This window comes from Schistocerca nitens, chromosome 2 (assembly GCF_023898315.1).
Source record: "Schistocerca nitens isolate TAMUIC-IGC-003100 chromosome 2, iqSchNite1.1, whole genome shotgun sequence".
NCBI lineage: Eukaryota > Metazoa > Arthropoda > Insecta > Orthoptera > Acrididae > Schistocerca > Schistocerca nitens.
Window position 1 is genome coordinate 300,950,130 of NC_064615.1, and position 12,452 is coordinate 300,962,581.

The 12,452-nt window shown below is 37.7% G+C and overlaps 1 protein-coding gene across 1 annotated transcript in view; it reads right to left on the minus strand.

Annotated features, from left to right (window-relative positions):
• The window catches only part of LOC126236055 (protein O-mannosyl-transferase TMTC4-like), a 133,575-nt gene extending 121,203 nt beyond the window's left edge, over positions 1-12,372 (minus strand). Inside the window, exon 1 of the mRNA XM_049945095.1 lies at positions 11,781-12,372. Coding sequence (XP_049801052.1) covers positions 11,781-11,910 — 130 coding nt within the window. The 5' untranslated portion in view covers positions 11,911-12,372. The remainder of the gene's footprint in view (positions 1-11,780) is intronic.
• Between the last annotated feature and the right edge of the window lie 80 nt (positions 12,373-12,452).

The following is a 12,452-nucleotide window of genomic DNA, read 5'->3' on the forward strand; positions in this document are numbered from 1 at the left end:
TAAGCTAACCAAGCATGACTCATGACAAAGTACAACTTCTGTCAACACAAAGATTGATTTTAGCACCACAGTGAATTATTAGGTATGGTCCTAGTGTAGGCAGTATGCCCATCCTTTTCTCCAAACTTGAAATGACTTTCTAAGGCATTTATGGGGGAACCACACTTTAATGTGTGGACTCTATCATGGTACAACTTGGTATTTATCACATTAATAAATCAATGTCCAAGATGAGGTAAAAAATGTTTTACCTGAGACCATAATGCAGTTAGTTAAGTTCAATTTTCTTAGGGATTTTCTGTGCTGACCTATTACTTCCTAAAACAGTGAAAATGACATGGTTATACACTAACATTAATTCCAGGGGTATGAGAGTGTTCAAAAGCTAAAATAATCTTTATTTTTCATATGATACTGTAAGGTCAGTAACAGCAATATGGATAAACATCTCATCTTTCTATATGTCAAAAACAAAGCAACCTTCCATCTTTTTTACGTACTTCTCCACACGTCAGTCCTCCTATATAAAGCAACTAGTAGCAGCATAATCAAGGTTTGAAGAAGGTACTATCCGATCACTTCTTTAACAGGGCCTATCTAATTTAGAATTAGCACAAGTCTGAAGCTTTTTGGCGGTGCAGTAGAAAGCACTGCTTCATTTTCCCTTCTTTGCCAATGTTGTGTGGGGAAAAACAGATCCCTGTTGCTGCTCATCTATACCTGCAGAAGGCCAGTTCTGTGCAGTAAATGGGATAACACCATTGACTAATACAGACTTTGAACAGAATTCTGTTGCTAAGGCAGAAACATTTATGATCTGCTGAAATGTTCAGATTCGGCTGCTTATGCTGTTAGGGTTATTGCAAATAACAGTGACAAACATATCAGTAAATTATCCTACTATGCCTATTTTCATCCACTGCTTTCATGTGGTATCACATTTTGCAGTAACTAATCATTAAGAAAAAAAGTATTCATTGCAGAATAATAGCTGGAGCCCATCCAAGATCACCTTACAGACATTTATTTAAGGAACTCAGGATATTCACTGTACCTTTGCAATACATATATTCACCTATGAAATCTGATATTAATAACCCATACAAGTTCAAAAATAATAGTGAAGTGCATAGCTATAACACTAGAAGAAAGAATGATCTTCTCTATTCTGGGTTAAATCTGACTTTGGTACAAAAAGGGGTTAATTATGTGGCCACAAAAATCTTCGGTCATTTGCCAAATAGCATTAAAAGTCTGACAGATAGCCAACCAGCATTTAAAAACAAATTAAAAGAATTCCTGAATAACAACTCCTCCTTAATTTTCTCTGTGAGCTGAACTACTTTAGGACAAGGCTACAGATTCTATTAACGAACAATACTGGTGTTTGCACATAGGGATACACCCTAAAAGGGTGGGAAAAGATTAAGGTTTAATGTCTCATCAGTGATGACATTGTCACAGAGGAAGTACAAGGGCCTTTGAATAAGTAATGCAACATATGATTTTTCTCAAGGCAGGATAGTTTTATTCATGATTTAAATACACAGTATTTTCCCCCAGTTCTTTGGCTACAAAATGTTACTTTTCAACTTAATCTTTGTTCAGTTCTATGGCCACCTTAATGTGAAAGCACATATGCCATCAAGATACTATCCTACTGGTTTGATCTCTGCCAAGTTCTAGCTGCAACAGTAACTTTTCCGTAACTGTTCTCGAGCTTCCCACACAGTCCGTTCTTCAGTGGGCCAATGAGATGGAAGTCAGAATGTGAAAGATCTGGGCTGTAAGGCAGATGGAGAAGAATAGCCAATCAAATTTTGATCTCTGCTCGAGTGTACAGACTTCTGCTTGGCCTTATGTTATCATAGAGAAAGAGAAGTGTGTTCACATTTTTTGCAGCCATGAACACGTAATAATTTCTTCAGTTTCTGAAGAGTCTTGTGATAGACTACAAAGTTTATAATTTGATAGTGAAGGAGCACATCGAACAGAATAACCCATTCAAAGTTCCAGATGACTAAAGAGCTGACTTCACCAGCTGAAGGTACTGTTTTGAACTGATTCTATGAAGGAAATCCAGAAAAAAAATGGGGAATTCATGTTGCATCATTTGTGACAATGTTTGATAAGAAAACCTCTCTTTCAGCTTCATAACAATCAAGCAATTTGGTACAGACGTCCCTTCTTTAATCTTTATGCACTTCAGATTGGTTTTGGGGAACACAGCAGGCACAAACGTTTGAATATAATGACTGGTGCACAAGTGAGTCAGCACTACCAACAGAGATGTTAAGTCGAGCACTGTGCTGCGCAACTGTCTTTCATCAGTCACTTCAAATAAGTGTTTCCACACACTGCAACATTGCAGGCATCATAGCTGTATGTGGCTGGCCTGCGCATGTCGATAAGACAGATTTCCTTCTCCTTGTTCTGTTGACGACAGACACTTTGCCTGGTGACACTGTGCTTCTATCCAGCGCCCACTATCCCTAGTCATTCTCAAAAAGCCTGTGAATATTTGTGATGGCTTCATTTTCCGCTAAAAGAGTAGCTGCTCTTTGTTTAGAATGCACTTTAGTTGCAAATATAATTTTGAAGACATAGTAGTATAGCCACCTACCGAGAGTTACTAGAAATATACGAGATGATGCAGGAATGTTTAAGGATGCTGCAAACAAACTTACAATTTTTCTGAACCAAAATTGGCTGAGACAAACAATTTGTTGCGTTACTTGTTGAATGCCCCTCATACAGGCTTGTATTGTGGAAGAAAATCAGCTGTATTATTATTTTCTTTCCAAAAGAAGCAGTAGATGGGCAGTCACTGGGAAAACGGTGCAGGTACGTGTGCACAGAAAAATAACTGCAACTATTAAGACATGGAGAAAATTTATTGGCCTCACATGGAACTGATATTAATGAGATTTTCTTCTTGGTATACTGGTGAATGTTGTAGCATGCAGTTATGTCTCCTTGCCTCCTCTAGCTGCTCCTGGGAGTTATGTGTGTTCTTCACTTTTCTGGCAACAGCCACAGCACCACCACTCAGTTAACCAAACACTGAAAGACCTGTGGGGTCAGGAATGACAACGGGGGTAATTCCACCTGATGGCTTGGGTATAAGCAGAACCTGCAGTGCTTTAACTGGTCCTTTATGGTTTGGGGTGCTTTTAGCCTCATACATCGCTGTCGGGACTAAGTTTTTTAAACATCCCTGCTCTGACTTCTTCTTCTTCAGTGCACAATGTGTGGCATTCATAACTTGCTGGAAATTCACACCCATGTCCAACTTAATTTTACCACACATGATTTTCTCAATTACAAATGCTGAAATCATGTGATGCTTTGATCTGCATGCAAATTTTGTTTGGACAGCTTTTAAAGTATGTCTGTCAATTTTATTCAAATGGATAAGCTGAACTAACAAAAATTTATTATTAATCGAAATTCATCCAAAGTTGATATTGGTTTCTAAGGAATCTGTTCCTACACAAGCTGCTGAATTTGTGTGTGATCCTGCTCTTAAAGACAATTCACCTGGGACATGTGAGAACTGCAACAACTGAGGAAGTGCACCATCTGATACGCAAAAATTATCAACTAAAAGTGCAATGAAATCACTGTTGCCATAAGAACATTTACACAAAAAAGTGGCTATGGAACACATTTGTGCAAGATGGGTGCCAAATCTACTGAATTTTGGCAAAAAGCAAAAATAAAGGGTAAATGTCTAAAAATTAAGAAAAAAGACCTATTGCTTTAGTATGCTGATTTGAACTTCAATCCTGTACATCAAATTTGACAATGCCACCACTCGGCTGATCACCTGAGAAGACTTTATCACTGGAATATGCTGAGAAAGCCTGCAGCCACATATGTCCAATGACTAGCCTACTGTAGTAGTGAGTGAGTATTTTCAGAGAGGTTTTGGCAGTGCACTTCGGATTAGGAGGCTGTTCACTGGAAAAACACTGGAGAGCGTGAAATGATCTGATAGTGAGTTACATATTCCACAGATCATTTGAAAGATTCTTTTATTGAAATGATGTGGAACAACTCAGTTTACAGGTTATGTACACATGATTAATGTTAAGATTAGTGAACACACATTATTTTTAGTCCTACATTTAATTTAATTTTCTTTTTTCTCTTTCATTTTTACAGTCGAGCAATTTCGAAGTAGAACTTTGTCAATGGAATAGGGGTTGTCCACGAGAAATGATTTTAAACTTGCTTCGCTACATGTCAGACATTTTATGTTATTGGGCAAATTATCAAAAATTTTTATTGTTTCATGTTGAACTCCTTTCTGAGCCACCGACAGCTTTAAGAGTGAGTAATGAAGGTTATTTTTCCCTCTAGTGTTGTAGGTATATATATCACTGTTCTTCTCAAATTATGATGGATTATTTAAGATGAATTTCATTAGCTAATATGTGTTTGTGATGGCACAGTTAAAATGGCTACTCCCCTTCTCCCCTTAAGAGGTCCATGGGTGAACACCACATATTATTCTTACTACTCACTTTTGTGCAATCAATATTTTCTTCCTAAGTGATGAGTTGCCCCAGAAAATTATTCCGTGTGACATTATTGAGTGGAAACATGCAAAATATGTCACAAGGTTCATATGTTTGTTTCCAAGATTAGCAATTATGCGAAGAGAAACAGTAGCTGCACTTAATTGTTTGTGAAGCTCAGGAATATGCTTCCACCAGTTAAAGTTTTCATCAGTCTATATGACTGTTGCATAGAAATAAATGTAGTGTGTGCTTTTTTTTCTTTTTTTCAATATTTAAGGAGAGCACATTTTGAGTACCACGTTTGCTCAATGAATGTTAAGTATGGGCTACTCTTGAGTAGATCACTTTCTCAAATACTTTGGAAAAAGATGTCAGTAAGGAAATTGGATGATAATTATTGAAATCCATCTTGTTATCTTTCTTATGAGGTGGTTTAATAATTGTATATTTTAACCAATCTGGAAAAATTCTCTGTGCCAATGAAAAATTGCGAATATCAATAAGGACATTGCTTATTATGTTGGAACAACTTTTCAAAATTTTGTTTGAAATTTCATCAACTGCACAAGAGCTTTTGTATTTTAGTATTTTTATAATTGTATTAATTTCAGTGACGGATGTTGGTGCTACTTCTAGATGCTTAAAGTTTTATGGAGTGACATTTTTAATACATTCTCTTGCTTTTTCAACTAAACCGTTTAATCCCACATTTACTGCTAAAACATAGCAGTGAAAGTGATTGTTAAATGTACTTGTAACTGATGAATTATCAGCCACAAAATTGTCATTTAGTTTATTGTTATGGAATTTTGTACTCCTGTTCTGTCTCCTGTTTGACAATGTCCCATATAGTTCTAATCAAGTTATCTACACTGTTTACTTCTGTCAGAACATGCATACTTCTGGACATTTTAATGATTTTCCTTAAAATATTACATTACTTTTTGTAGTATGCAAGTCATGTCAGATCTTGACTTACTCTGGCCTCTACATAAATTTCCCTTTTCCTGTTACACGAGATTTTAATTTCCTTAGTTATCCACAGCTTACCCCCCCCCCCCCCTCCTTTCATAGATGCTCTGAATAATTTTTTAGGGAAGTGACTTCCAAATATTGAGACAAATTTACTAAGGAATATACTGAATTTGACATTGGCATCTCTTTCTACACATTCCTCACCCCCCACAGCCCCTTTCAGTTTACTCTTAAAACACTGCATTCTGTTCTCATTATGAAGTCTCACTGCTTTGTATGAGCTTGCTTCAGGGTTATAAAGTGTCATACTATTTATTTCCATTACTTGTGCATCATGATCAGATAGTCCATTACCAATATGGTACACATTAATTGTTTCAGTCTGAGCACTGTCTATAAAAAATGTTATCAGTCAGTGTCCTATTTTGCTGCACAGGAGTTGGCAAAGTGACTACTGAAATTATTCTGAAACACCCAAATAATAATTCTGGTTCATTTTTCCTGTCTGTGTCTTTTCAGAAATCTGCAATGAAATCTCCACAAACTACTAACTGTTTCTTCTTGTCTGACTGGTTGCTCAGTAATGCATCTAATAGCTGAAAGTAATGCAGCAAATAGCTAAAAGTTGCCTAGAGGGGATCTGTACATTGTTACAGTTATCAGAGAAGTCTTCTGCAGTGACAACCCACAAGCACATGCTTCTAGGTTCCGATCAACACAAAAATTATTTGTTTTAGAATTTTTCACTTTGTGTCCAACTTTTATATATGTTGCAACTCCTGCTCTTTTTCCATGTTGACTCTACATGAAAAATGATGCAGATCTATAATCCCTGGTATGTAATATCTCCATCACTGTGGTTACATGATGTTCAGAGATTGATGGAACAATTTTCCACATCTTCTAGGCATACAATAAGCTGATCTATCTTGATTTTCAGACTTCTAATGTTCTGATGAAACAAATTAACTTTATTTTCCTGGAAACTGTTAAATGTATTATTGTCTCACATCCCTTTAATTTATTTCAGTACTGTCAATCTGCAACGTGACTCTAACCTAAAGAATGTGTCCCTTTGATTCCAACAATTAGAGATTTTCTACATGCTTGCAGCCCCCCTTACACTTTCTGCGAGGTGCACAGCTAATCTTTATCTTTCCTCTCCTATTCAAGTGGTAGCCATGATTAGTGTATCCCCAACTACCAATCACAGCAACAGGCAAGGAACAGATATGTGACTTTGTTTCAGTCAAAAACAACTAGCCCAGCTCTTTTTCCACACAGCTAACAACCGTGTTAAACCAGGACTGGTTGTGTTGCTGCAAAATCTCAATAAAGCCCACATGAGTATGTGCTGTTGCTACTCCTACTTCCTCCAGGTCATCCTTAATGCTATATTCTAAGTTGCTAGCTAAGCTGTACCCTGCTCCTTCAACTAGGAGTACCTTATGCTTGCCATCAAAATCCGTGCACAAGGCCACTATGTTCTCTGTCACCTGGCTAAGTTTGGCACTAGGTTTCACAGTGCTTGTGACCTGGTGTTCTACACCTTGCTCTCCCTGTAGCAATTGGCCTTCACCTCTTCTGTAACTGCTCCCAAGTAGACAGATTCTTTTTTTCTACGTGATTTTTCTACTGAGCTAGCATTAAAGTCATTCCTACAAGTCCACTGCATCCTATTAAGCCGAAAAACTGGTTTAGGCCCATCCCCTACTTACAGTAACAAGTTAAACTGATTGCTAACCAGAATTTGAAATGTTATTTCTTAAGTTTTCTCCTTTTGCCTATTACTTGTCACCTTCTCCCAGCTCCCATTGTCTCTTTCCCCCTTCAACCTATCAAATTCAAAATGTGCCATGTCTAATTATGCCTGGAGGACACAAATCTTTCTTTCATTCCACAATTTTCTTGTCTCGGCTACATAATCTACAACCCCAAGGAACAGACTGATCTGTCACTTTCGTAGCTTCCCCAGTGCATTCTCCCTAGTGAAACACCAAAACAAAGCTGAGGATTAAATTGATAAATAAATGTATTGTTAACCTCACCGCCACATCAAGATCATTTCTCACTAGTGATGTAAAATGGGGTAGGCATGGGTGTCGTTCTGGTGGATTAATACACTGAGGGTAGTGAAGCACCCATTGTAGGCTAGTATGCTCTGTGACTGGATGGGCAGTTTGGTTCTTTACCAAAGTCTGTCAGTGACCAATGATACAGGTGGGTAGTGGGCAGCTTATAAGTAGTTATCTCACATGACAAGTTGTACAGTAGTTGAGAAAAAATGAAACTCTGTCAGTGGATATTGTGACTGACTTATTATTTTACTCTGCTGTTTACAAAATAACAAAAACATTTCATTATATAACTAGTTACACTGGAAATTGTTCTCATGATTGTGGCAATAACAGAGTAAAATAATGTTTGAAGCATTTGTAGTGAATTGACATACAACATGACTGTCTTTAGAGATGTGGTTCTGCCTCTGCAAATGAAGGATATGCCAGTGACAGACTGGAATAAGATGTGCAGGCATTCCTCAGCTCAATAAACACGCTTGTCTATTTATATTTGTATATATGACCTGTAAGAGTTTTTCTTTTTATTAAGCTGATCCATCCTATACAACTGTCAAATGATTCTTGGACAAATAAATTAACAATTCTAATGGATAAGCATATATGCTCATATTGCATAGAAATGACATATGTGGTGAAGAATTTAAAACACAAAAGATAAAAATGTGAACAGGGAAATAACTTCTTTACTCAACCAATTTCCTGTAAACCATCACAATACACCATTATCGTATTAATTTCCCATTTATTCCATTCGCTAATGGCATTTAAAAGAATCTGTTTTGAGTGTGACACATAAAAACATTTCTTTTTTGTTTTGTTTTGGCAACTCTTCTGCCATATGTAGGTAAAATAAAGCAAATTACTTTCAGATTCTTACTTTTTCTAACAGACAACCTCATCCACTTTCAACATGGTATATCATATTGTTTCAATAAAGCCTCTACCCGTATACGCTAAACTGAACTCTGTTGTACTGTCATCCTGTAAGACATTGGCCTGCTGACAGATCACTGCTTCATTCTCTGTCATAAGAGAGCAGTATTGCTGATTTGCCAGCTATAATTGTGTATTCCTATCACCCTGCCAGAGTTCTGGCATTACACAAATAATTGTTTAGTTTTTGTTTCATATAATGCTGGTGTTCATTAGGTATATGAATGTGGCTTCGATTATTTATAGACATGGCTTCTTGGCGGAGAATAGCTAAACAAAAATCACTCCAGGAATTCCTACCACAAAGTTGCTATGAAGCTGAGATAGAGAAGAGATGCTATGTCACCTACCTAATTACTAAGAAATGCAATATTGTTAAATAGTTACCGGCAAGAGAAACCACGGAAATACGGAAGCGTCCGATCCCGCCCGTCTGCTTTGACCCATGACGTCACAAATATGGCGGAAACAAAAACAAACACACACTTTCCACAAGAAGCCTAATGACACTAACGGGACAAGCGGGGGAAATGGGGTGTTTTGGGTAGCTACAACGTGTAAGTGAAGACAGCCATGCATGAATACCCACCCACCTCCCCAGGGGTCGTAACCTCTGCAACCCATAGAGGATAAAGATGCTTCAGTAGCTGATTAGTGTTTTTTGTCTTTAAAAAAAAAAATCTCACAGGATAGAACGAACAGATCAGAAAGATAAATGTTGTTGTTGTGGTCTTCAGTCCTGAGACTGGTTTGATGCAGCTCTCCATGCTACTCTATCCTGTGCAAGCTGCTTCATCTCCCAGTACCTACTGCAACCTACATCCTTCTGAATCTGCTTAGTGTATTGATCTCTTGGTCTCCCTCTACGATTTTTACCCTCCACGCTGCCCTCCAATGCTAAATTTGTGATCCCTTGATGCCTCAAAACATGTCCTACCAACCGATCCCTTCTTCTAGTCAAGTTGTGCCACAAACTTCTCTTCTCCCCAATCCTATTCAATACCTCCTCATTAGTTACGTGATCTACCCACTTTATCTTCAGCATTCTTCTGTAGCACCACATTTCGAAAGCTTCTATTCTCTTCTTGTCCAAACTGGTTATCGTCCATGTTTCACTTCCATACATGGCTACACTCCATACAAATACTTTCAGAAACGACTTCCTGACACTTAAATCTATACTCGATGTTAACAAATTTCTCTTCTTCAGAAACGATTTCCTTGCCATTGCCAGTCTACATTTTATATCCTCTCTACTTCGACCATCATCAGTTATTTTACTCCCTAAATAGCAAAACTCCTTTACTACTTTAAGTGTCTCATTTCCTAATCTAATCCCCTCAGCATCACCCGATTTAATTTGACTACATTCCATTATCCTCGTTTTGCTTTTGTTGATGTTCATCTTATATCCTCCTTTCAAGACACTGTCCATTCCGTTCAACTGCTCTTCCAAGTCCTTTGCTGTCTCTGACAGAATTACAATGTCATCGGCGAACCTCAAAGTTTTTACTTCTTTTCCATGAATTTTAATACCTACTCCGAATTTTTCTTTTGTTTCCTTTACTGCTTGCTCAATATACAGATTGAATAACATCGGGGAGAGGCTACAACCCTGTCTCACTCCTTTCCCAACCACTGCTTCCCTTTCATGCCCCTCGACTCTTATAACCGCCATCTGGTTTCTGTACAAATTGTAAATAGCCTTTCGCTCCCTGTATTTTACCCCTGCCACCTTCAGAATTTGAAAGAGAGTATTCCAGTTAATGTTGTCAAAAGCTTTCTCTAAGTCTACACATGCTAGAAACGTAGGTTTGCCTTTTCTTAATCTTTCTTCTAAGATAAGTCGTAAGGTTAGTATTGCCTCACATGTTCCAACATTTCTACGGAATCCAAACTGATCTTCCCCGAGGTCCGCTTCTACCACTTTTTTCCATTCGTCTGTAAAGAATTCGTGTTAGTATTTTGCAGCTGTGACTTATTAAACTGATAGTTCGGTAATTTTCACATCTGTCAACACCTGCTTTCTTTGGTATTGGAATTATTATATTCTTCTTGAAGTCTGTGGGTATTTCGCCTGTCTCATACATCTTGCTCACCAGATGGTAGAGTTTTGTCATGACTGGTTCTCCCAAGGCCATCAGTAGTTCTAATGGAGTGTTGTCTACTCCCGGGGCCTTGTTTCGACACAGGTCTTTCAGTGCTCTGTCAAACTCTTCACGCAATATCTTATCTCCCATTTCATCTTCATCTACATCCTCTTCCATTTCCATAATACTGTCCTCAAGTACATCGCCCTTGTATAAACCCTCTATATACGCCTTCCACCTTTCTGCCTTCCCTTCTTTGCTTAGAACTGGGTTGCCATCTGAGCTCTTGATATTCATACAAATGGTTCTCTTCTCTCCAAAGGTCTCTTTAATTTTCCTGTAGGCAGTATCTATCTTACCCCTAGTGAGACAAGCCTCTACATCCTTACATTTGTCCTCTAGCCATCCCTGCTTAGCCATTTTGCACTTCCTGTCGATCTCATTTTTGAGACGTTTGTATTCCCTTTTGCCTGCTTCATTTACTGCATTTTTATATTTTCTCCTTTCATCAATTAAATTCAATATTTCTTCTGTTACAGAAAGATAAATATAATAAACTAAAACAGAAATTGGAGGAAACAGATAATTAAAATAAGTAATAAGTGTTTTTCAATTTAAAAAAAAATCTCACGAGATAGAACGAACAGATCAGAAAAGTAAATAAAATAAAACAGAACTGGAGACAGCCACACTCAAACCAAACTCCGCGCCGTCATGACGTCACACACGACAACACCCTTACGTCACGGGTCAAAGCCGACGCGTGGGATCGGACGCTTCTGTCGACCCGAAACGACACAACAGCACATTAACCACAAAACATTCGATGGCAATGCACTAACAACAACTTGTTACCTATTCCTGTGATTTCAAAGAGCAATCAATTCAACATACACCATGCTTACGAGCAGCCAATATCACTATTCAATACAGCACACAAGTTGCTTTACACAACAGGCGAAACACAGAACATTTAAAAAAAAACGATATTAGGTTTTGGCAGTAGCTTCATTATGATACAAAAATGAGACAATTGGTACATTAATTTCAAAATAACTTGTGGAGCATTAAATTGGAATTCCTCTTGAAACTAGTTATACTGTTACAATAGCTAGTTCCCTATATACAATACATATAGAGGAATTTTCGTCACATTACAACTGCAATTTACGCACTCGGGAATGGTAATCCTGAGTCCCAGGAGACTTCTCTGAGTCTTGAGCCGCGTTTAGGCCTATAGTCATCTGAGTCATCTGACCATCTGTCACCTATTCTCTCAAACAACTTTTGATTCACATTTCTCATTTTGGTTGGTTCTGTTCTCGTTAGAATACTATTTGGTGGGCCTCAAATGTGAAGATTTTTTCCAATATTTACGTTATTTATGTTTTGCAGGAATAAAAACATAAAATTTCCCGTAGCGACAACATGATATAGTTTTAGAAGTACAGCTTTCTCCAAAGGATTAACGTTATTCACGAAAAAACTGCATCCAAATACATTATTCCAAAAATTTCAGTCTTTCGTTTGCTTTAACAAAAAACACTGAGGAATTTAGCTGACAGTTACGTCAAGTGAGCACATCTAGTTAAAACAGCCATTTTAACTTGCTGATTTATTTCAGTCCCTCGAATGACTCGTGGAATTACTATCATTTTCGATTATTTGAAGCGCGTTTCATTATGCCAAAAAAGCAACTACTCCACCCACGACGTGAGCAAGCATACCGGCTTCTTAATTACGTAAGTGCAGATGATCACTGATAAGACACACGACGCAGTCGACTTTTTCGGCACTTCGATACTTGATTCTACTCTGCAATCGACTAACTTTGCCCTATCAATCCT